The 26,243-nt window shown below is 45.5% G+C and overlaps 1 protein-coding gene across 2 annotated transcripts in view; it reads left to right on the forward strand.

Annotated features, from left to right (window-relative positions):
• The first annotated feature begins 16,022 nt into the window (after nucleotides 1-16,022).
• Nucleotides 16,023-26,243, forward strand: part of znf598 (zinc finger protein 598) — a 40,564-nt gene continuing 30,343 nt past the window's right edge. The window contains exons 1-5 of one of the 2 annotated variants that reach the window (XR_005463337.1): nucleotides 16,023-16,287; nucleotides 19,884-19,996; nucleotides 21,498-21,627; nucleotides 23,297-23,508; nucleotides 24,446-24,663. Coding sequence is in view for 1 of the 2 variants with exons in the window: in XM_038819248.1 (XP_038675176.1) it covers nucleotides 16,078-16,287; nucleotides 19,884-19,996; nucleotides 21,498-21,627; nucleotides 23,297-23,508; nucleotides 24,446-24,663 (883 nt within the window). In the remaining variant the exon portion in view is untranslated. The remainder of the gene's footprint in view (nucleotides 16,288-19,883; nucleotides 19,997-21,497; nucleotides 21,628-23,296; nucleotides 23,509-24,445; nucleotides 24,664-26,243) is intronic. The other variant, XM_038819248.1, reaches the window with a different exon arrangement.

Genomic DNA, 26,243 nt, shown 5'->3' on the forward strand with positions numbered 1-26,243 from the left:
TTACCATCATTTCCACCTGCCACTTTTAAGGATCTGTGGACCTGCACGCCCAGATCTCTCTGTGTCTCTATGCTCCTGATAATAATAATAGCTTATTGTCACAAGTAGGCTTCAATGAAGTTACTGTGAAAAGCCCCTAGTCGCCACATTCCGGTGCCTGTTCGGGGAGGCCGGTACTCAGGCTGGCATTGTTCTGCATTACAAGCCAGCTGTTTTAGCCCACTGTGCTAAACCACCCCATTTGGTTCTGCCATTTATTTTATAGCTCCCACCTGAATTGGATCTATCAAATGCTTCACCTCACATTTGTCCAGGTTAAAATCCACCTGCATTTCTCTGCCCAATTTTGCAGCCTTTCTATAGCCTGTTGTATTCTCTGACAATCTTCACCATTATCTGCATCTCCTGCAATCTTAGTATAATCCTCAAACTTATAATTAGACTCGCTGTGTTTTCTTCCAAGTCATTTATGTATATATTACAAACAGCAGAGGTCCCAATACTGATCCCGGCGGAACACCACTAGTTACAGATCTCCATTCGGAAAAACACCCTTCCACTACTACCCTCTGTCTTCTATGGCCAAGCCAGTTCTGAATCCATCCAGCTAGTTCACCCCTGACCCCATGGGATTTAATCTTTTGCACCGGCCTGCCATGAGGGACCTTATCAAATGCTTTACTAAAGTCCATGTAGATAACATCCACAGCCCTGCCCTCGCCAATCATTTTTGTCACCTCCTCAAAAACTCAATTAAATTAGTGGGACATAACCTCTCTCGAACAAAACCATGTTGTCTGTCGCTAATAAGACCATTCACTTCCAAATCTGCATAGATCTTATCTCTGAGAACCTTTTCCAACAATTTCACTATCACTGACATCAAGCTCACTGGCCTATAATTACCCGGGTTATCCTGTAACCCTTCTTAAAATAACGGTACAACATTGACTATCCTTGAATCCTCCAGGATCTCACCTGTGGCCAATGAGGACACAAAGATTTCTATTAAAGGCCCAGCGATCTCTTGTCTCTCTCAGTAATCTGGGATAGATGACACCTGGCCCTGGGGATTTGTCAACCTTAATGCTGTTTAACACAACTAACATTTCCTCCCACGTAATAATGACCTGTTCTAAAGTGTTTAAACAACCCTCTGAGACACCATCAATCAACCTGTCCCTCTCCTTTGTGAATACTGATGCAAAATACTCATTAAGAATCTCACCTACTTGCTTTGGTTCTAAACATAATTTCCCTCCTTTGTCCTTGAGTGGACCAACTCTTTCTCTAGCTACCCTCTTGTTCCTAATATATATATAAAATGCCTTGGGATTATCCTTAATCCTGTCTGCCAAGGCCATTTTGTGAACCCTTTTTTGCCGCCCTCGCTGCTTGAGCTCTTTTCTACTTTCTTTGTATTCTTCAAGTGCTTCATCTGTTTTTAGTTGCCTGTACCTCATGTATGCATCTTTTTTCTTTTTGACTAGACTCACAATTTTCCTGGTCATCCATGGTTGCTGAATCCTGCCTTTCTAGTCCTTCCTTTTTACTGGCACATGCCTGTCCTGCACTCCCATCAAATGCTCCTTAAAAGACTCCCACATGCTAAATGTGGATTTACCCTCAAACAACCTCCCAAATAACAGCTTCCAAATCCTGCCCAATCTGTATGTACAGTAAGAAGTCTTACAACACCAGGTTAAAGTCCAACAGGTTTGTTTAGAATCATTAGCTTTTGGAGCGCAGCTCCTTCATCAAGTGAGTGAAGAGGTGGGTTCCACAAACTCATATGTAGGCAAAGTCAATGATGCAAGATGATACTTTGAATGCGAGTCTTTGCAGGTTATTAAGTCTTTACAGGTCCAGATGGTGCAGCTGGACAGAGGGATAATCTCATGTTAAAGAGGTGTGAATTGTCTCAAGGTAGGACATTCTTCTTCCACTGCTTGGAAAACTCCATTCTTAGAGCCCTGAACACTATATTTTCCAAAAGAATTTGATTACCACTTTGGCTGTAGACATTGTTGTCGAACAAGTAATCATATTTTGATGTGAAACTTTTGATACAATTCAAGATAGTAAGGATCAACAACAGATGGGGTTCTTTCATCCTCCATAGAGGGATTGAGTGTCTGTTGGTTGTCTATTGTCACGATGATGGTAATAAACCCCAAATTACGTAGGATCATATAGAATTTTACATAAGCCACGTGTTATTAAAAAATCAACATACAAGCGAAAGATGGCTGAGGATGTTCTGAACTGCTGTGATGTTGGTGATACACCAAGGGGAGACAATGAAATACCCTTTGCCTCAGACAGACATTTGAAAGGAAGAAGCCATCCAAATATGAGCTGCCATCTCCTGTGGAGATAATGGAAGCTGAATATCTCAGCAGGAATGATATCCTGTAGGTTATGTCCTAGATCAGATTGTGGATTGTGGATTTCAGCCTTCCAGGAATACACAAGAGACTGGTGATAAAAGCCAACCATAAAGCTTGGTCAGAATGGACTATTGTTGTGTGTGCCAGAGTGTGTGACACAAAAGGAAAAACTTCAGCAGTCACCCCTGCAAATGTTTGCAGGTAACACTCTTTGATTGTTGAGGCAAGACAAGCCAGCAACAAGACAGGTGAAAAGGAAGCAGAACAATTCCTCTCAGCTAAACTGCAGGCCCTGGGATCTTGAAATCAACTATTCAACTGTTGAAGTCAATGCTACTGGAATCATGAATCTTACAAAGGCTGCAGCATTTCATCATCTACTTTTCATGGACAAGTCAAAGACTAATTTGTATATTTTTAAAAACTTATTCTTGGACACAATTATCTTTTCTAATCTGTGTGAATGTATTGTAAGTGTCCGTCCTGTTTTTTCCCTTATTTCCAATTTTTTTATTTTTGCTGTTATTATTTTCTCCATGGATGATTAATGGACCTGCCACTTTAAGACAAGCAGCCTGTATCTTTAATTCAAGGAGGAAGAATCCGGAAGGTTGTGCTGGTTTAAACTAGAGTTGTAGACTGGCCGGCATCAGTGACAAAGAGATGGGTTGGGACTCAGTTTGATTGATTGTTTGGTGACCAATGGATTGGCTCAAAGGGCTGTGCTCTGTCTGGTAACAGGTTGTGATTGGATCTGATCCCACTGGAATGCTTTTCAGAGTCCAAGGTTTGAGTTTGGATTCAGTTTATATTCTGGCAGCAGTGAAGTGTTCCAGATAACGCTCTCCAAAAAGGAGGCAGCACGGTGGTGCAGTGATTAGCACTGCTGCCTCATGCGTCAAGGACTCGGGTTTGATCCCTGCCCTGGCACACTATCCGTGTGGAGATTGCACATTCCCCACCCCCCCATGCCTGCATGGGTCTCACTCCCACATCCCCAAAAATGTACAGGGTAGGTGAAGTGGCCACGCTAAAAATTGCCCCTTGATAGGAAAAAAGAATTGCATACTCTCAATTTATATTTAAAAACTCTTTCCAAAAAGATCCAACTAGCTTTCTCCAGAAAGATCCAGCTAACTCTCTCCAGGGGCTGTTTAGCACAGGGCTAAATCGCTGGCTTTGAAAGCAGACCAAACAGGCCAGCAGCACGGTTCGATTCCCATAACAGCCTCCCGGAATGTGGCGACTAGGGGCTTTTCACAGTAACTTCATTTGAAGCCTACTCGTGACAATAAGCGATTTTCATTTTTTCTCATTTCAGAAGGCGACTGTGAGGACTGCCTCTCCATCTCCAGAAAGTCTGCGGGTGCTGCATTCTTGAACCTACAGAGGCCTGAAGACAAACCTCGAACTGAAAACACAGTTTGATGAGAAACAAGGTGCCTCTCCAGACAAAGCAGTGAGTAATGCGTTTCTAAACTACAGCGTACCTGAATGAATCTACAAAGGTCATTACGGGCTGTAAACCAAAGATGTTTATTTGCAAGCTTGCTGTTAAGAAAAATGTGCGAGCACCATCATTTGGAAAAAAGACTCTTTCTTTCCTCCATTTCTAATTTTATCCCTTTCCACCCCTCTGTGTTTGTTTCTGTCTTGTGTGTATAAAGGATGGGGCAAGTTAAAGTGGGTATTAGGTATTAGCTTGTCGTCAATCAGTTGTATTTACTGCATATTTCATAGAACATAGAACAGTACAGCACAGAACAGGCCCTTCGGCCCTCAATATTGTGCCGAGCCATGATCACCCTACTCAAACCCACATATCCACCCTATACCCGTAACCCAACAACCGCCCCCCCTCCCCCCCTCCCCCTCCTAACCTTACTTTTTTTTATTAGGACACTACGGGCAATTTAGCATGGCCAATCCACCTAACCCGCACATCTTTGGACTGTGGGAGGAAACCGGAGCACCCGGAGGAAACCCACGCACACAGGGGGAGGACGTGCAGACTCCACACAGACAGTGACCCAGCCGGGAATCGAACCTGGGACCCTGGAGCTGTGAAGCATTTATGCTAACCACCATGCTACCCTGCTGCCTATGAACATGATAGTTCTCGTTAAAAATAAACAGTAATCGGGTTTAGAATTACAAACCTGGTGACTGTGATTATTGGGCAGCCAAGGGCCAAAGAATTAGGGTATTTTTATAAGAATATTTAGTTAACTAATTTATGTTGTGACTCAAGGGCACGTGGGGCAGGAATTGACCACGCACTAGCCCAGGGTGGTGTAACAGTATGTGCATGTATTGTAGTATTTTTGTTCAGCCAATAACCTATTTAGTTAACTCAAGAAAACCTTGTTAAATTGGCTCCTTTTTCTGCAGGTGCATTGTAAGAGGATTTGAGTTCAGAAGTATGGATGTGTTGGTGCAGTTAAACAGGACCTTGGTGAGACGACACCTGAGGTATTGCATGCAGTTTTGGTCTCCCGACCGAACAAAAGGTATACCTGCCATGGAGGGAGTGCAGCAGAGGTTCACTCGGCTGATACTGGGGTTGGTGGGACTGTCCTATGAGAGGAGATTGGTTCGACTGGACCAGTATTCACTCAAGTTTAGAAGGATGAGAGGAGATCTGACTGAAATATATAAAATTCTAACAGAGCTGGACAGACTAGATCCAGGGAGAATGTTTCCCTGGTTGGGGAATCTACAACTGGGGCATTATCTTCCGATACTGGGTTGACCATTTAGGACGGAGATGAGGAAACATTTCTTAACTCAAAGGGTAGCGAACCTTTGAAATTCTCTACTACAGAAGGCAGTGGAGGCCAAGTCACTAAATGTATTCAAGAAAGAGATAGATTTTATTTTAGATTTTAATGGTATCAAGGGGTGTGGAGAGAAAGTGGGAATGTGGCATTGAGATCGAGGATCATATTGAATGATCGTATTGAATAGCGGAACAGGCTCAAAGGGCCGAAGGGCCTATTCCTGCTCCTCGTTTCTATGCTTCTATTTAAATACTTTGGGACTGGGAAAAGTTTTTCACAAAGGAAATAATCTTCTTGCAATAAATCAAGGAGGTTGAATAAAGAAATGGAGTCAGTCTCCCCGTGTCCGCGTGGGTTTCACCCCCACAACCCAAAAAAGATGTGCAGGATAGGGGGATTGGCCATGCTAAATTGCCCCTTAATTGGAAAAAAATAATTGGGTACTCTAAATTTAAAACAAAAAAAATGGTGTCAGTACATCCCTCCCCAGGCAGAGGTGCAACACTTTTGAGGCCATTCCGTCCAGAATTTTAATAATATTTTATTCAGGCATTTTCATAAAAATAAACTGAAGCAGAAGCAAAATTATACAACATTATAAATGGCAACCTCCCCCCCCCCCCCCCCCCCCCCCCCCCCGGCTCCCCACTCTCGACCCTTCTCTCAACCTGTAGCATTTTAACCCCCTTACCCACCCTTTACCCCCCCCCCCCCTTACCTCCCCCTATGCTGACTCCTCAATGCTCTTTCAAGGAGTCAATTAATGGCTTCTCCCTCCAAATGAATACATCAACCGACTTCCTCAGAACGATCCAGACCTTCCCGAGCCTCCGGAATTCTGCCAGGTCGCTCAGCCACACTCCCGCTTTCAGCGGCTCCGAGTCCCTCCACCCAAGTAAGATCTGCCTCCGGGCTATCAGGGAAGCAAATGCCAAGACATCGGCCTCTCTCGCCCCTGGACTCCCGGATCTTCCGACAGCCCGAATATTGCTACCTCTGGACTCGGGCCATCTTCACTCCCAACACCTCGGACATAACGTCCGCAAACCCCTGCCAGAACCCCTTTAGCTTTGAACATGTCCAGAACATGTAGACGTGATTCCCGGGCCTTCCCGCGCACACTCCACACCTGTCCTCTATCCCCTTAAAAAATTTACTCATCAACGCCACCATCATATGCGCCCTGTGAAGTACTTTAAACTGAATGAAGCTTAGCCTCGCACATGACGAGGACGCATTCACCCTCAGCAAAGGCCTCAGCCCACGCCCCAGCCTCCACCCCCCCCCCCCCATCCAGCTCCTCCTCCCACTTTATATCCCTCACCGTGGTCCCCTCCCATCAGCTCCTTATAGACCTCAGATACCTTCCCCTCCCCTATCTCCTCCTTCAACAGCACTTTATCTTGCAACCCCAAGGGCGGAAAGCCAGGAAAACACGGCACCTCTCTCTTCACAAAATCCCAAACCTGCAGTTACATGAAATCGTTCCCCCTGGCCAGCTCATCCTCTTCCTCCAGGTCCTCCAATTTTGCGAAACTACCCCTACAAACAGGTCACCAAAATGCTCAATCCCTGCCTGCCGCCACCCCCGCAATCTCGCATCCAACCCGGCCAATGAACACCGGGTCTCCCCAAACGTATAATAAAACTCCATCGGGAACCCATCCAGGTCCAGGGCCTTCGTTGCCTGCATCGTCCCAATACTGTCCATTTACTCAGAGAGTGGTTAGGGTGTGGAATGGATAGCTTGATCTTGGTTTCGGAAAAAGCTCAGCACAACGTCGAGGGACGAAGGGCCTGTTCTGTGCTGTACTGTTCCATGTTCATTCCGATTGGCACCCCCAATCCCTGCACCAACTCCTCGCTCGCCCTGGGAAACACCAGCCCTCCCAGGAACCGCTGCAATCCCTCCCTCCTGGCCAGGCACTCCAATTCAAACAATCTCCTGTAAAAAGCCTCAAACACCCCATTCACCCCCATCGGGTCCAAAACCACCATTCCCGTCTTGACCTTTACTCTGCCAAGTTCCTTCGCCATCTCCTGCTTCCTCAGCTGGTGGGCCAGAATGCTACTTGCCTTCTCACCATACTGATATACTCCCCACTAGCCCTCCGCAGCTGCCCCACTGCCTTCCCCGTGGACACTAATCCTAACTCCATCTGGAGACTCTGCCTCTTCTTCAACAACCCTCCCTCTGGGTCCTCCGAATACCTTGCGTCCACCCTCAGAATCTCCTCTACAAGCCTTGCCATCTCTGCCCATTCCGCCTTCTACCTATGATATAATTTGATTTATTATTGTCACATGTATTAGTATACAGTGAAAAGTATTGTTTCTTGCATGCTGTACAAACAATGCATACCGTGCATAAGGAAGGAAGGAGAGACTGCAGAATATAATGTTACAGTTATAGCAAGGTGTAGAGAAAAGATCAACTTAATATGAGGTAGGTCCATTCAAAAGTCTGATGGCAGTAGGGAAGAAACTGTTCTTGAGTCGGTTGGTACGTGACCTCAAACTTTGGTGTCTTTTTCCTGATGGAATGAGGTGGAAGAGAGTATGTCCGGGGTGCGTGGGGTCCTTAATTATGCTTTCTGAGGCTGCGGGAATTATAGACAAAGTCAATGGATGGGAGGCTGGTTTCCGTGATGGACTGGGCTACATTCACGACCTTTTGTAGTTTCCTGCGGACTTGAGTAGAGCAGGTTCCATACCAAGCTGTGATCCAACCAGAAAGAATGCTTTCTATGGTGCACTTGTAGAAGTTGAACCTATGCGCCCAAATTGAAATAAACTCCCCCTGAATCACCGCCTTGAGTACACAGTGGGTCGTTGGTGACCTTCCCCGTGTCATTGAGCTCCACACACCCCGGATGGCAGCCCTCACCCGTTCCCACACCTCCTCATCCGCCAACATCCCCATATCCAGCCTCCACTGCGGGCGCTGGGCTCCCTCCCTTTCCACCCGCAAATCCACCCAGTGCGGTGCGTGGTTGGAGACCATGATCATAGAATACACCGAATCAACAACGTCCTGTCCACCACAAAACGTCACTCTGGGAGTACACCTGGTGCACATGAGAAAAATATGAAAATTCCTTCACTCTCGGTCTCCCAAACGCCCACGGGTCGACCTCCCCCCCCCTCCCACAATTCGCTCGATAAACCCCTTCAACTCCTTGGCCACTGCCGACACCGTCCCCGACCTCGGGCTCGACTGGCCTTGCTTGGCTCTCTGACCATATTAAAATCCAGCCCATGATCAACAGGTACAAGTCCAGATCAGCACTTTCCACAGCACCCGCCTCATAAAGTCTGCATCATCCCAATTTGGGTCATAAACGTTTACCAGGACCACTGGCATCCCTTCCAGCTTCCCACCCACCATGACGATCCTCCCCCCCAGATCTGCCACAATGCTTCCCACCTCGAACATCACCCGCTTATTCACCAGCACCGCCATCCCCCTCATAAAACATAGGACACAGAACATTACAGCGCAGTACAGGCCCTTCGGCCCTCGATGTTACGCCGATCTGTGAAACCACTCTAAAGCCCACGTACACTATTCCCTTATCGTCCATATGTCTATCCAATGACCATTTGAATGCCCTTAGTGTTGGCGAGTCTATTACTGTTGCAGGCAGGGCATTCCACGCCCTTACTACTCTCTGAGTAAAGAACCTACCTCTGACATCTGTCCTATATCTATCTCCCCTCAATTTAAAGCTATGTCCCCTCGAGGTAGACATCACTATCCGAGGAAAAAGGCTCTCACTGTCCACCCCATCTAATCCTCTGATCATCTTGTATGCCTCAATTAAGTCACCTCTTAATCTTCTTCTCTCTAACGAAAACAGCCTCAAGTCCCTCAGCCTTCCCTCATAAGATCTTCCCTCCACACCAGGCAACATTCTGGTAAATCTCCTCTGCACCCTTTCCAATGCTTCCATGTCCTTCCTATAATGCGGTGACCACAATTGCACGCAATACTCCAAATGTGGCCGCACCAGGGTTTTGTACAGCTAAACCTCATCTTCATGTCCAGTCCCAAGTGGAACACCTACCCCACCCATCCTTTCCTCAACCTTGTCTGGCCTCCTATCGTCAAATGCGTCTCCTGCAAAAAGGCCACGTCTGCCTTCAGACTCCTCAGGTGCATGACCATTTGACCAGCTCATTGAGTCAGCTCACATTCCATGTGACCAGCCTGGTCAGGAGGCTCCCCACCTCTCTCCCCTCCCGATCAACCATATCCCTTTATCGGCCAGCCACGCCCATGTCATGCGACTCTCCCGGCCCACCCTCGAATGTCCACCATATAACTCCTTTTCCAGCTGCACCACATCAACCACATCCTTGTCAGCAACCCTTCCCTTGCCCCCCCCAACAAAATAACAAACCCATCACCCTCCACTACTTCTATTTCCTGACAACCCCCCACTGCACTCCCATTAACTAGCCCACCCAGCTAGCATGGTGGCCCACGCCCAAGGCCTCCAAATCCCCACCCCCCAATTTCCTTCCCGCCTGTTCACGCTCCCCCAAAAAGCGGAAAAGGCGGATTCACTCTTGATCTTCCCCCAACAGAGGGCCTGCCTTCCAAACGTCCCATCTCTGGTAGTCACCACTGTCGTATTGTATTATATATACTGGTATTACGGTAAGGCCCCTGTACTACAGGTACGGGGGTAGATCCCTGCCTGCTGGCTCCACCCAGTAGGCGGAGTATAAATATGTGTGTTCCCCATACAGCAGCCATTTCGTCAGCTGCTGTAGGAGGCCACACATCTCAGTGTAATAAAGTCTCGATTGCATTCTACTCTCGTCTTTGCGTAATTGATAGTGCATCAACCTGGCCAGCAGGAGATTCATTCTCCTCACTGACCAACGGTTGGTTGCCTTCATGTTCAACAATACACAGCGGGGCGAGATCAAAAATGATAAGGTCTTGCGGTGGAGGATCAAGCTCTCCACATTTAATTATGAGATTTTGTATCGCCCCAATAAGCTCAACGAGCCCATCGATGCCTGTCCCGAGGTGCATGTGCCAGTGCACAAGCGGACCGACTCCGGACACTGCACGATGACCTCTGTCACCCAGGAGTCACCCGCTTTTACCATTTCATTGAGGCCCTCAATCACCCTACTCCATCGAGGAAGACAGGGCTATCACCAGAGACTGCCAGGTCTGCGCGGAGTGTAAACCGCACTTCTACCGGCCAGACCGGGCGCACCTGGTGAAGGCCTCCCGCCCCATTGAACGCCTCAGTGTGGACTTCAAAGGGCCCCTCCCCTCCACCGACCGCAAAACGTATTTCCTCGATGTGGTTGACGATTATTCCCGATTCCCCTTCGCCGTCCCATGCCCCGAGATGACGTCTGCCACCGTCATTAAAGCTCTCAATACCATTTTTGCTCTGTTCGGTTTCCCCGCCTACGTCCACAGCGACCGGAGATCCTCATTTATGAGCGAGGAGCTGCACCAGTACCTGCTCAACAGGGCATTGCCTTGAGCAGGATGATCAGCTACAACCCCAGGGAAACGGGCAGGTGGAGCGGGAGAATGGGACGGTCTAGAGGGCCGTCCAGCTGGCCCTATGGTCCACAAATCTCCCGGCCTCCCGCTGGCAGGAGGTCCTCCCCGATGCACTTCACTCCATTTGGTCGCTCCTGTGTACTGCGATTAACGAAACCCCCCATGAACGTCTCTTTGCCTTCCCCAGGAAGCCCACCTCCGGGGTTTCATCCTTAACGTGGCTGGCAGCTCCAGGATCCGTTCTTCTCCGCAAGCACGTGCGGCTACACAGGGCGGACCCATTGGTTGAGAGGGTACATGCAAACCCACAGTACGCCTACGTAGCGTACCCCAACGACCGCCAAGCCACAGTGTCCCTCAGGGACCTGGCACCAGCTGGGTCCCCACACACATCCCCTCTGCCCCGGCACCACCCTCCCTCCCCCCAGCGCACCCCGCCACAGCTCCCGCTCCTGGACAATCCGTCCTCTCCTTGGACCCACCCGGGGATGAAGAGGATGTCGACACGCTCCCGGAGTCACCGAAGACCAAGCCGACGCCTGAGTCGCCACCAGACCTGCGGCGCTCTCAACAACAGATCAAGGCGCCCGATCGTCTAAATTTGGAACCTTCTCTGTAATTTTAAAGCCAATCTGTATAGATTTTCCACCATCCCCGCATGACACATTTTTAACAGGGTGTAAATGTGGTAGTCACCACTGTTGTATTATATCGTATATACTGGTATTACAGTAAGGTCCCTGTACGATAGGTACGGGGAGTAGATCCCTGCCTGCTGGCTCCGCCCAGTAGGCAGAGTATAAATGTGTGTGCTCTCCGAACAGCAGCCATTTTGCCAGCTGCTGTAGGAAGCCACACATCTCTGTGTAATAAAGCCTCAATGACATTCTATTCTCGTAATTGATAGTGCATCACCGCCATCAAAACCAGAAGAACATTTCAAGGGGAAAACTTTCGTGAGAACAAAGAAACATACTTACAAACTCCTCCAAAGTTCAATGTGCTCCTTCTCCTGCCAGTCTACTGTCCTTCATAACCTCCATCGCCTCATCTGGCGTGCCAAAATAATATTCATGCTTCTGGAAAGTCACACAGAGGTGGGTCGGATACAGCACCCCAAACTTCACCCCCTTCTTGAAGAGGGCAGCCTTCACCCGATTAAACCCAGCCTTCCTCTTCATCAGTTCTGCACCCAAGTCTGAGTACACCCGCAGCTCGTTCCCGTCATGGATGCATTTCCTTGTTTGTCTCGCCCACCAAAGAATCGTCTCTTTATCCAGAAAGCGGTGCAACCATCACCCTTAGTGGCTTGTCCGCTTGCGGCCTCCTCATCAGCGCCCTATATGATAGATGGATAGTTTTTGAAGAATAAAGGGATTAAGGTGTTCGGGGCGGAAAGTGGAGCTGAGTCCACAAAATTGCAGAAAAGGCTCGGGGGGCCAGATGCCTACTCCTCCTCCTATTTCTTCTGTTCTTAGATGCTCAGTCGATCTCTAGGGGCTGGTCAAAGGCCCCCTTCCCATCAGCTGTTCCAAAATTTTGGCCACATACCTGCCGGCCTCTGTACCTTCGATGTCTTCGGGCATCCCCACAATCCTCAAATTTTGCCTTCTGGAACGGTTATCCATATTCTCCCACCTTTTCCTTCAACCTCTTCTGGGTCTCCCGCATCATCCCCACCTCAGTGACCAATGAGACCAACTGCTCTTTGGGCTCCCCCACCACCTCCTCCACTTTCTGGATCGCCCGCCCTGGGACTCCAGCCTCTGCTCCACTCTCTCGACCCCTGCTTTAATCGGCTCCACTACTTTGGTCAGGTCCTCCAGGGCCTCCTTCCTCTGCTGGCTGAACTTAGCGTTCAGAAATTCCACTAACTAGTCAGTTGATCACTGGGTAGGCAGAATAGCCTCTTTGCCCTCTGCCATCTTAACCTGTTGCTCACCTCAAAGAATCTTCTGCTCCAGCACCCCAACTTACAATTCTCCTTCTTGTCCCACTCCTAGTTTGTGGATCCATCCACCAGCCACGCCAGGGGAGTTACACCTTCTCTAGGTACTCCTACACCTCTTTCCATCCAAAATTCCCAACCTTCAGACGGGAAAAGGACCAAAAATTACCACCTTGAGCAGGAGCCACCAAATGTGCAACCACTCACTCCGTGGTCACCAACAGAAGTCCCACTTTAACAAATCTGGGCTTGCACTGAGATAGTTCCCACAGAGGGTACGGAGGGTAACAAATTTGAGGACTTCACCCGGAGGCAGACCGGAACAATATCCTAAGTGGCAAGCAGTTCCCCACTGTTTTGATGGACATTCAGTCTCTGCTGGAGAGATAAGCTGATAAAGATGAAAATTGCATGTCCATTTCTTTCCATAGTCCTCTTTTGAAGTGGACCCTGACACCCTAAGGTGTGGAGTTCTAGGAGCAACGTGCCAGGGTATGCCTGCAGTGCAAGCCATAGTACCTATCCATAAAAGTTCAACTTACAATTCCAGATATCAGATGCCTCATGGCAGCTAATTTTGGTCTGTGGCTTTTCTTGTCTTCAAGGAAAAAAGATCCTCTTTAAATAATTCAATGTGTTTTTATTTAGTTTGTGAGGTTATGTAGAGATTATTATTAATGATGCACATATATATTTATTTAAGTGTCTGAATGAACAATATAAAGCTTTCACAATGAGAGTTTGATAAGAAACTCCGAACCCGGAATGTGGCGACTAGGGGCTTTTCACAGTAACTTCATTTGACGCCTACTTGTGACAAGAAGCAATTTTCATTTCATTTTTCATTTTCATTTCATTTCAAATGCTGCTGATGGAAAGGCTAGGGATGCCAGAAGTGAAAGGTTTTAACAATCTGAAAACATTTTTACATATTAAAACATCAGGGGATATGGGGATAGTGCAGAAAAGTGCTGTTGAAATAGATCAGCCATGATTTTATTGAATGGTGGAATGAGCTCGAAGGGCTGAATGGCCCACTCCTGCTCCTATTTTTTACATTCTTATATCATTCTTATATCTTATATCAAAACAGCTTCTTCCCTGCTGTTACCAGATTCCTAAACGACTCTCTTATGGACTGATCTGATCTTTTCACACGTCTTCTCTATTGAATAGTACTGCACTCCTGTATGCGTCACCCAATGTATGTGTCTATGTATTTACATTGTGTATTTTATATTTGTTCTATTATGTATTTTCTTTTCATGTCCGGAATGATCTGTCTGAGCTGCACGCAGAACAATAGTTTTCACTGTACCTCGGTGCACATGACAATAAACCAATCCAATCCAATCATTCAGTCACAATTTCCCGTCACAGTGCCAATACTTCTAAGATGTGTAGAAATTCCTAACTTTTTAAAAGATGGTGAAATCAAAGTATCACACCACAAGACTCCAGATTTTAGGACTTTTGCTGTAACAAATGAGCAACTTCAACTCAACACTGAAATAAGGAAAATACTACGGATGCTGGAATCTGAAACAAGAACAGAGATGCTGGAAAAACATAGCAGGCCTGGTAGCCCCTGTAAGGGAGAAAGGAGAATTAACATTTTGATGCCCATCGACTCTTTGTCAGAACAAAGATCCCTATATCTCTTCTTTCACCTTCTTGAATTGCTACAGTCCATACGGTTCAAGATTGCAGCTCGTGCTTTGATTAACTTTTTATACCATCGGTCACCTCCATCAGGTCAAATGAGGAACAGGAAAAGAACAGAAATAACCTATCCCTCCTCACCTGATCTACATGAGTGTCTCAATTTCTTTGATTAAATGACATCCCAATTTTTTGTTTACACCCCTGAGGCACCAAGGGATGCACTTTGATGTTAATGAGGTCATATGAATTCAAGGTGCTCATGCAAGAATCAAAGGAGTGCTGTAAAATATCAGCCATTCTGGATGGATGAATATGAAACAAATAATTTTCTTCATTATCTTGCATTCTACCCTTAACATAGTTCTTGGAATTCACACCCTGGTTGTCGTGTTAAGCACACTGAGATAACATGGGCTGCAACTGGATGCCGCTTTAACTGAAAGATACTCCAGACCTTGAAGTTAGTTCAATCTGATTTATTGAACCTGTCACAGTTAGCACAGTTCTCTGTGAGTTCGACTCTCTGCTAACCTAAGTGTGATTACTCTAACTGAACCAGACTAGCTCTTCGCCACGTGCTGGAGGTGTTATGTGATATATACACCCTAACTCACTCTGTAGATGTCCCCAGTGGAAAGAGGCAGACTGTGAGTGCCTCGTGCGTTTTATAGTGGAAAACCACCCCCAAGTGTTCTGCCTGCTGATTGGTTATGTCCTGTTCTCTGTGTTCATTAGCTGCTGTCTGTATCTCATTATGTGCATGTTTGCATATCATGACACTGGTCAAAATCCAAAGTTTAGACTTGGGACACCCTTCCCTGAGTTCCCAGCTTCTTTACAAGAGTTCCATCAGATCCTATTAAAGCTGAGGAATGACGCGGTAGAAGCGAATGAAAGTATTTTATAATAATCTTTATTAGTGTCACAAGTATGCTTACATTAACACTGCAATAATATTACTGTGAAAGTCCCCTAGTTGCCACATTCCGGCGCATGTTCGGGTACACTGAGGGAGAATTCAGAATGTCCAATTCACCTAACAAGCACATCTTTCGGAACTTGTGGGAGGAAACCGGAGCACCCGGAGGAAGCCCATGCAAACCCGGGGAGAACGTGCGGACACCGCACAGTGACCCAAGCCGGGTACCGCATAAACTGGCTGACCAGTTGGACCGAAAAGCCTGTAAACTTGTGGAAGGCTCCTGGGTCGTCTGTCATCCTTCCACCTCCACATTCCAACTTACTTGTGCTTGCGGACACCTAGGCGGTGAGTATATTGAAGGCTGAAAGCGATTGGAATTTGGGCTTCCAATTATGTGATGTGGGGATGGTATGCGTGCAGGAAGGTGTAGCTAGGGGGCGGGTCAAGGATAAGCCATGATCTTATTGAGTGGCAGACCAGGTTAGAGGGACAGAATGGTCGTCTCCTGCAGCAAAACGTATGTTTTCCACTCTTATACAATAATTTCTGGGAGGGGAGCTCCCAGACGATTTCTATTTATAAATACAAAGCATTCTGAGGTGCACGTGTCAACAGCAACAGCGATCAAGGTCAGCCAGTGGCCAACAATAACTGCCCTCCCTATCTAACGAACATTTGGTTTAAATGTCAACTGTTCCCCGCCGAACGCACCGCGTCATGGGTCCCGTGACGTCAGTTCCGACGCAACGCGCGCGGGCCGTGGTGACGTCAGCGGTCGCGGGGAGGTGCGTGGGGGTGGGGCCTCCAGGCAGAGACACAGAGCGGGCAGCGGCATGGCCTCCAACAGCAGCGGCGTCAAGGAGGGAAGGAGCGGCCGCGCAGGCCCGGGACCCGCCGACAAGAGCTGCGTGCTGTGCTGCCAGGAGCTGGAGTTCTTCGCCGTGGGCAAGTGCGACCACCCGGTGTGTTACCGCTGCTCCACCAAGATGCGGGCCCTGTGCGGCCAGCGGTACTGCGCCGTGTGCCGGCTGGAGCTCGATCAGGTAAACCCGGGGGGAGGGAGGGATCGATGGGGCCGCCGCCGAGCTCGCTGCGCTTTTGTGTTGGCAGCAGGCGGGGTTCAAAGTCCGTGGCGGTTACCGGGCCCAGGAGACGGGGGGCGGCTCTCACCCTCACCGGGGGCGGGTCTGGGCCGGGCCCAGTCCACTAGAGTCTCCATATTGGAGTTGTATTGCTTCCTGCACTCGGTCCGTCAGCCAGACAGTTCCCTGATCCCGGATCGCCCTCCCTCTTTGTGCTGTCAGTGTTTCCAGAGGTGGTGCTGCCCATTACAGAGGAGGCAGTCCCGGGGGTGGGGACAGTGTCTCCCGGCGCCAAGGTGCTTGTTTTTGTCCTTCTTCAGATCGCCAGCTCCTGGCACTCACCTGGGTCTCCACCCAGGCCGGGTGTGTGACTTGTTACTGTGACCCTGTGAGGCTGCTTTTCCCTCGCAGCAGGCTGGGTAGATGTGTGTGTGGAAGTTAGTCTGGCAGTGGTTCAGCACCGCCCAAGTGCGGTGTCATATTAACCAGGACTCGAAAGCATCCTGGACTTTCAATATGTACTTTCTGTTTCCCGTTATCGCAACTGGAAACAGAAAAAGGAAACACCATTACAGTGCGCGTTTGCAGTAGGATTTGAAATCATAGAATATTGAAAACTTAAGGATATGGGAGGGCAATCGATCTGAGAGATTGGTGTTTTGGGTGGGGCTCTTTGTTAGAGTTCAGTCCAAAAAAAACACTTCTAACTTTCTGTTATGCTTTGAATTTCGGGTTTCTTGTGCAAGTGTCTGCAAAGGGCAACATGGTAGCACAGTGTCTTCACAGTACCAGGGTCCCAAGTTCAATTTCCCACTGGGTCACTGCGGAGTCTGCACGTTCTCCCCGTGTCTGCATGGGTTTCCTCCGGGTGCTCCGGTTTCCTCCTGCAGTCCAAAGACGTGCAAGTTGGGTGGATTGGACATGCTAAATTGCCCTTGGTGTCCAAAAAACAATTGGGAGGGGTATTGGGTTATGGGGCTAGGGTGGTGGTGAGGGCTTAAAGTGGCAGACTCGATGGACCGAATGGCCTCAAGCACTAATTTGCATAGGTGGCAAACGCAGTACCAACTGTTCATTGTACTGGGATTTTTACACCGACTGCCAATGGGGTTTCACGTGGGCACTTGCAATGATCAGAAATTTTCTAATGTTTTGCCCTTTCACATGAATGCTGACTCTCAGCGAGATATCGGTATGGTGAAACTTCTGGAGGAGTGGGGCAACTTAATCCAATAATGGTGATTGCTGATAACCTCATCATACCGATATCTTGCTGAGAGTCAGTATTCAAGTGAAAGGGCATAACGTTGAGGCAATTTCTGATCATTGCAAGTGCCCCTGAGAAACCCCATCGGCAGTCTGGGAAAATAAAAGTGTAATAAACAGTTGATACTGCATTGTTCGCCACTTACGCAAAAACTGGGCCTAGACGCCAGCAGTACAACCCATAAGTTCACTGGTATTAAATAAACTAATGGGATTAAAGACAAAGAAGTCTCCAGGACCTGATGGCCTGCACCCTAGGGTATTAAAGGAGATGGCAGCAGAGATAGTGGATGCATTGGTTATGATATTTCAAAATTCCCTGGATTCTGGACGGGTCCTGGTTAATTGGAAGCGTGTTAATGTGACCATAGGAGCAGAATTAAGCCACTCAGCCCATCGTGTCTGCTCTGCCATTCAATCATGGATGATATTTTTCTCATTGCCATTCCCGTCTTCTCCCCATAACCCCTGATTCCCATATTAATCACAAACCCATCTATCTCTGTCTTAAAGACACTCAGTGATTTGGCCTTCACAGCCTTCTGCGGCAAACAGGCAGTGCCAACTGTTCATGCACTTGTGTTTACCCACAGACTGCCGATGGGGTTTCATGTGGGCACTTGCAATGATCAGAAATTTTCTGAACGTTATGCCCACCCCGTGGCTGAAGAAATTCCTCTTCATCTCTGTTTTGAAGGCAAGTCCATTTAGTCTGAGATCATGTCCTCTGCTTCTAGTTTGTCCTACAAGTGGAAACATCCTCTTCACATCCACTCTATTCAGGCCCCGAAGTATCCTGTAAGTTTCAATAAGATCCTCCCTCATCCTTCTAAACTCCAAGTACAAACTCAGAGTCCTCAGTGACACGCCTATTCAAAAAGGGAGAGTGGCAAATATTAAACTATAGACCGGTTGGCTTGACTTCTGGTGGGGAAGGTGCTGGAATCAATCATTTAAGGAGGAGATGACTGAACATTGGAAAAACAAAGCTCAATACACCATTATCAGCATGGTTTTATGTTTGCCAAACTTTCATGAGTTATTTGAGGGAGTAGCCAGTAAAATGGATAATGGGGAACCTAGGGATGAGGTATATCTAGACTTCCAGAACGTATTTGACAAGGTGTTACATAAAAGACTAATCCAGAAGGTGAGATCGCAGCGGATTAGGGATACAGTACGAGAAAGGATTGAGGATTGGCTGGGTGACAAAAAGCAGAGGGTCGGGATAAATGTGTCCTTCTCTGGCTGGCAAACTGTAACTAGTGGGGTACCGCAAGAGTCAGTCCTCAGACCTCACTGTTACAATCTATATAAATAACCTGCGCAGGGACAGAATTTGTGGATGAAACAAAAATAAGTGGGAAAGCAGGCGGGGAAGGGGAGATAGAGTTTATAGATATGCTAGGAGAATGGGCCAAAACCTGACCGATGGAGTTTAATGTGGATAAGTGAGGTTTTCCATTTTGGCCGAATTAATAGAAAGGAAAATTATTATTGAAATGGAAAGCAGATTCAAAATGCGTTGGGGGGAGAGGGATCTGGGTGTCTGTTAATTAGTCGCAGAAAATAGGTATGCAGGTACAGCATGTAGAGAGGTGTTTTTGCATTTGTATAGGATGTTGGTGAGACCACATCTGGAATATTGCGTCCAGTTTTTGGTCTCCTTATTTGAGGAAGAATGTGGTGGCATCGGAGGCAGTTCAGAGGAGGTTCACCAGATTGATTCTGAGGATGATTGGATTGACGTGGGAGGAGGGATTGAACAGTTTGGGCTCTTACTTGCTGGAGTTTAGAAGGATGAGAGGGAATCTGTTCAAGGTATGTAAAATAAATTGATAAAGTAGACGTAGACCAAATGTTCCCCGTTGTGGGATAATCTAGAATGAGGGGTCACAGATGTAGGTCGAGAGGTGGTAGATTTAGAACTGAGTTGAGGAGAAACTACTTTGCAGAGAGTGGTGAATTTGTGGAACTCGCTGCTCCATAGTGCAGTGGAATCTGAATCATTAGATGGTTTCAAGAAAGAGATAGGTATTTCTCTGATTTAAAAAAAAATGGTTTAAAGGGATATGGGGAACAGGCAAGAAGGTGGATTTGAGACTCGGAAGAGAGTAGCCATGATCTGATTGAATGGCGGAGCAGGCTTGAAGGACTGAATTGCCTACTTCTGCTCCTAATTCCTATGTACCTATTTTTATTGCAAAGTCTTAACCCCTTGTGTACACTATTGAATGTAAAGTTTGCTAATATGAATACTTAATACACTCTTTTACTTCTGTTCCATACAGGTTGTGTTCATGAAGAAAGTTGCCCCATTTTCAACAATAGCAACTCCTCAGTTCCACCATGAGAAGAAATTTGATATTTATATTGCCGATGGGAGGATTCATGCCCAGTTTAGGTATTGTTTCTTCTTATTGCAAAAAAAGAATGGTAACATCCGGGACAGCTCACAGTCAGTTCAAACTTTAGTCCCACTTTGCCTATATAAAAACTTTGTTCACTAACTTGAAAGAATTATGAGGGACATTAAAAGAAAACCACATGGATTTTTATCTCCAGGTCAGACACTAGGACATTTTCTTGTTCCTGGGCATATTGGATCACACATGCAGAAGGACATTTGATGCAGCAGTGCAATAGAAATTTGCGCAGATTGAATTAACATAGAAAATTGGAGCCCTATGAGCTTGCTCCACCATTCATTATCATGGCTGATCATCCAACTCAGTAATTCCTCTCTCTCCCTTGCTCTCTTCTCCCTCTGCATCCTTCCTGCATTTACCCTGTCTAGTATTGTTATACTTTTATAGGTTCCAAGAGATTTCATGCCCCCCACCCTCCCGTCCGTTCCATCCCAGAAATCTAGTAGACCTTTCTGTAACTCCCTCTTTATAAGTAACATTCTTCCTCAGTTGAGGAGACCAAAACTGCACACAATATTCCAGTGTAGTCTACAGAGTTGCCAATGAGCACGGATTTTCCGCATTTTATGCGGAATACGGAAGTACTTTTTTCCTCATTGAAATACGCAAAAGGAGACAGCTGATTTGCAAGCCACCTCTCGAAATACGTTATTTGGTTTCCTTGGCGACAGGGCCCCGTGCAGAGGCCTGTCCCTATATTTTCCAGATATTTATTTATTTACTTACAATTTAAATAGAGCTGTGGACTACTTCCACAATAGTTTCTGATGAGGGAAAACCATAAAATCTCCTAACTTGCCTTTTTGGAGATCATTAAATTCATGGAAATGGGTAACGCTCATTCCCTAATTTTCTACAATTTAAAATAGTTTAGGTATGTTATTACTACTATCCAGATTTTCAATTTTTCACCTTGAAACATTACCTTATCTATGTGTTGCAAAAGGATCATAAAGACTCGATGTAAGATGTTTAATGCATTTAGATATAAATAAAATGCATTGCAACTTGTAGGTTTTTCAACAGAATTAGGACGTCAACATGAGATTTCAACAAAACAAAAGAGTTGCCCAAGTTCACACCTGAATGTTGTACATTTTTTCATTATGATGTATTGCAACTGTCAATAATTGAATATATTTTACAGGTTTGCTGTTTTGAGAACATTATATGCTAAATAAATTCCAACGTTGAGAAGATGCTTTGCAGGATTTACAACATCAACCTAAGTGCCTTTAATGTAAATGACTGTCCCAAGACTCTACACAGATGTGTTGTAAAGCAGAATTTTATGCCGGTCCACGTAAGACAGTATTAGGGCAGGTGATCAAAAGCTTGGGGCATTCTGAAGCTTATTGCCTAGGCATTGCTGCTGGCCCGTTCTGTAAAACATTGCAGGAATCAAAAATAAGACTAAATTATTAACTCCCTTTGAGACTTAATCATTTGATTTCTTTAATATGTAATTTACATTAGGAAACTTCTGCAACATGACTGCCCAGTATGTGCTGAGTCAAGACCATTTAATACTTTTGAGGACCTAGAGCATCACATGAGGAAGCAGCATGAAATGTTCAGCTGTAAGCTTTGTGTAAGACACCTCCAGGTAAGTTGTCTGACTCTGTTAATCATTTGTGGAGCTCTATGTATCAGGCCTATTTCTTTTTATTTATGCTGTATTTTGCTCAATAGATAACAGTTTGCAAAACAAAATACCCAATATATTTTTAAAAGTTAACTCTCATCCAGCTAGCAGGTCTGGAATATAGCAGACTTTGTTTTAATTAGTATATCATTGTTTTTCAGTTGGCAAGATAATTTATTTTTCAGTACTAAAAATACTCAAGATCCAAAATCACAAAAATAAACATTTTGTTTTATATATTCTCCTAAAACTTTGCATAACTTCTGGTTGCCTCTGTTGCCAATGTTCAACCTGAATATGGAAGAAACTTTCCAGAAATTTGTCTTGCTATGGAATAAGTATAATTACATTATTAAACACTCTTGTACTGTGGCGAGTTACTCACCACTTGACTCCCCACAAGTCTGTCCTCCACCCACAAAACGTAAGCAAGAGTGTAAGTAATACACTCCACTTGCCTGGATGAGTACAGCACCAACAACACGCAAGAAGATCAACACCATCCTCTTGATGGGCACCCCATCCACCACCATCAACATTCACTTCCTCAACCACCAATGCACAGTAGCAGCAGTGTGTACCACTTATAAGGTGCACTTCAGCAACTCTCTCCTTTTACACCACCTTCCAAACCAGCAACTCCTACTACATAGGACAGCAGACACATGGGAACATCACCATCTGCAAGTACCCCTCCAAATCGCATACCATTCTGACTTGGAAATATGTTGTCATTCCTTCATTGCTGGGCCAGAATTCTAGAACTCCTTCCCTAACAGCACTGGGTGTACCTGCACCACTTGATTGCAATGGCTCACCACCACCTTCTCGAGTGCATTTAGAAATGGGTAATAAACGTTGGTGTAGTGAGATTTCTCCACATTCCATGAACAAATAAATATATAGATTTATAGAACTCCTTCTGTGAAGGCGGCCATTTGGCCCATCGAGTCTGCACTGATCATCTGAAAGAGCATCCCACGCAGACCCCCCCCCACTGTGCCGCCCCTGAAGAAGTACTGAAATATAATGATCCAAGCTTTATTTTTAAAACTAGCAAATCATTGTTGTCTCACGAAGATTTTTGACAAGGAAATCTTTGTCTTGGTACCTTGTCAGATATTTTTGGCATTTTATTGATCAAAATTCGGTGTTCTGATGTGTTTTTTTGACCTGTGCTGCACAGATGGCCTTGACTATATAGCCTGTTGCAGTGGGGTGCACAATTCCTTTTGACACTTTCTTCACAAATGTTAAAATTAAACTTACTTCAGAATAAATCTGTTATCGGACAACGTGGAGGTACCCTTGCCGTAGATCCCCATACACAATTCATCCTATTCTGAGCAGCCAGTTGCATTAACTCATTGTGCAGTGGTCTCAGACTGTTCACGACGTTGAAGTACTTGGATGGTATAGGCCCTGTGGTTTTTCTAAAGTCAGATGCATTACTTGGACGGGCGGGCATTGGTTCACTAAGGAATTTCATGATTATTACTGTGTGGCTGTACATGTCAGTCACAACAGTATATTGAATAAGGTGGAGGCCTTCATTTATATAAATAATATAAAACAACATTAGTCCATTGCGATTAAACGTTAAAGTAAAATGTTTTTTTTCCCTTTTCAGATTTTTACCTACGAACGCAAATGGTATAGCCGGAAGGATCTTGCACGCCATCGAATCCATGGTGACCCAGATGACACTTCACATCGTGGACATCCTTTATGTAAATTCTGTGATGACCGCTATTTGGACAATGATGAACTGCTAAAGCATTTAAGAAGGGACCACTATTTCTGTCACTTCTGTGATTCAGATGGTGCTCAAGAATATTATAGGTGAGTAAAGGGAAAACTTTCTGGCTTTGGATGCTGTTCCACAACCATCATAAATGCATAATTGAGAGTAACATTGGATCAGTTTATAGACAAAGAAGCTGACAAATAATGTCATTGCTATAAATTGTGGAGGCAGCAATGGACTTGATGATGCATTAACTTAATACACTTTACCTTTTGTAATCTGGGTTAAAATTCACATCCGACTTCAAGGATGTAAGTGTCCTAAATAAAATAAATTTGAGTAGTTTTCATCCAGTTAAGAGTGGCTAGACAGTCCCAGCACAAAAGCTGCCTGTAACTTGGCAGCCTAATTCCAGGACCACAAAGGTGACTGATGGGGAAATAGAAATGTCATATTAATAAATTAATATTGCTGTTGAGCTTTGTGGAAGGAACTTCTATCCAGAACTTGATGTTTAGATGTTGACGTGGATAGCATAAAATAAAAAATAAATCTTTCTATCAAGCTGATTTCCTTCTTATTGAAATTTACCGTTACCAGACTGTCGTAATCAAAAAGTTGCATCACGTCATGACTTATCCATCAGTTTTGTGGATACATATATTCCATTAAAGGTCCAACCTTGAAATTGCAAATTTTAACTTTATTTTTTCCTAATTTTCTCCCTCCTTTACTGAAAATTGACTGAAGTAAAGAGTGAACAGGAGGGAGGGGATTAAATTTAGAACTGTCCTTTGAATGGTGAGCTTTCCGATATGGATCTCTGGTTAGCAATCAGTGGCAGAAACCCTCTTAGTTCTTTTTTCCCCCTACGTTTCACCCCTTAGTTCCAGGAGACTAATTGTGGCATCCTTTGCTATTACCATGCTCAATAAGACTGAGATATTTCTGATCTGTATGACTTTAGTGTTTAGCATTTCTGTTATTGGAAACATGGGCTAAAATTGTGACTTGTGCTTTCCTTTATTGCAGCGATTATGATTATCTACGCGACCATTTCCGTGAGAAGCACTATCTGTGTGAGGAAGGGCGGTGTAACACTGAACAATTTACTCATGCTTTTCGCTCCGAAATTGATTACAAAGCGCATAAAGCTGCCTCTCATAGCAAAAGCAGAGCAGAGGCCCGACAAAATAGGCAGATAGACCTGCAGTTTAACTATGCTCCTCGGCATCAAAGACGGAATGAAGGTAATAATTGTGCTGACCTCCGTGCTAAGTACACCTTGCATTTTCATGCTCACATATATATGGTGAAGTTCTAGAAATAGATGCATAAAAAGTTAGAATGGTGCATTGGCTGTCTGGAGACTGCAGTTTACAACCAAATATTTCTGAAATACTGAGTCGCCTCAACTGCTTTCTCATCCCTTTTTGTGCCAGAGAGTTGCATTTTTAGCCCTACGAAAGGAACCGATGCATCCCAGAAATTCAGAAAATTGTAGCAAGTTTGGTGCAAGTGAAGGCTATTTGGCCATCATATCTGTGCTAGTGGTAGATTCATCGCTAGGGCCTCTAATCCCTTTATTTCTGCTCTTATAGCCATCAATATATTTCTAAAAATGTTTTACCTAATTTCCTCTTAAATGGTATTGACTGGCTTCAAACACCATCTGTGGTCAAATGCCCTGGGACCGGGGGGAAGCTTGTGTGGAAAAATTCCTTCTAATCATCCCATTTATGCTTCTCTATTCTCCAGGTTTCCTTTAAAATCTATAGCTGTTAGATCCCCACTTCACTTCTCTCTCCCATTTAATGCAACTCTGGTTTTATTGACAGTCTCGGGACATCATTCCTGGTTATCACCCAAGTGAATCTGCATTACGCCGTTGCATGCTTCAGTGATTTTTTAATAATGGATTGCCCAAAAGAGTGTAAAGTGCTCACATCTCCAGCAACGTAAACAATATCTTGCATGGGTTCTTCATTTACCACATGGATTTATATTTGGAAGCCATTTACAGGATCCCAAATCTCTCATGCCCCTTTTGTGTCCTTCCACCTGCAGTTTTGCATTCCACAGGTTAAATTCTGACCTTTGTTGTGGCCGTCACTACTGCAATACACTGTAAAATCTAACGGTCTTTTGTGAACCGTTTTTCTGTTCAGCTGACTCTTGATGAGCGTGAGCTAATATTGGCCCCGAAATTTCCAGACAAGTAACTGCATGTTCACGACAAATGCCAATATTAGTGTGCAAAAACCCAGTGATTTTTGTCAGAGAACAGAAACACCATGATTTTCCACGTTGCTAGATGACATGCACCACTCTGCCATAAACCTCAACAAGACTGGGGGTGGGAGCTGGGGAGAGTGACCAGTTCAAGTCATGGTGTTTTTGGATTTGCACCTTTACTGCAAATGAATCTGTGCAACCATTTAAGGCTAATACTTTGTGTAGCAAAGACCCTGTTGATGATGAGATTTATGGTCCTGGCATGCCATTCGCCCTTGGAAGCCCAAAAAGGATACAATGAAACCTCAGCAGATAGTAAATCGTAACTAAATGTTTATTTCTTTTACCGTCACTTTTTCCCTCCCTCAATCCAATAGCTTTTGTTCCCTTTCAATAAATTGTCATTGTGGTCTTGTTCCTTTCTCTATCATGACATTTTATTGGTTCAGCAGAAAGGCTTTTGGACCCGGATTCCTCTTTGATGTCTCTGCACCTTAGATTCACTCTTCCAGCAATTTGCACCACACAAATTGACTCTGGCACTCACTGCGAGACGCATTGGTCCAATAATTTTTAGGCAGTTACCCTCATGCCT

Source organism: Scyliorhinus canicula, chromosome 15, assembly GCF_902713615.1.
Source record: "Scyliorhinus canicula chromosome 15, sScyCan1.1, whole genome shotgun sequence".
In the NCBI taxonomy this organism is placed as follows: domain Eukaryota; kingdom Metazoa; phylum Chordata; class Chondrichthyes; order Carcharhiniformes; family Scyliorhinidae; genus Scyliorhinus; species Scyliorhinus canicula.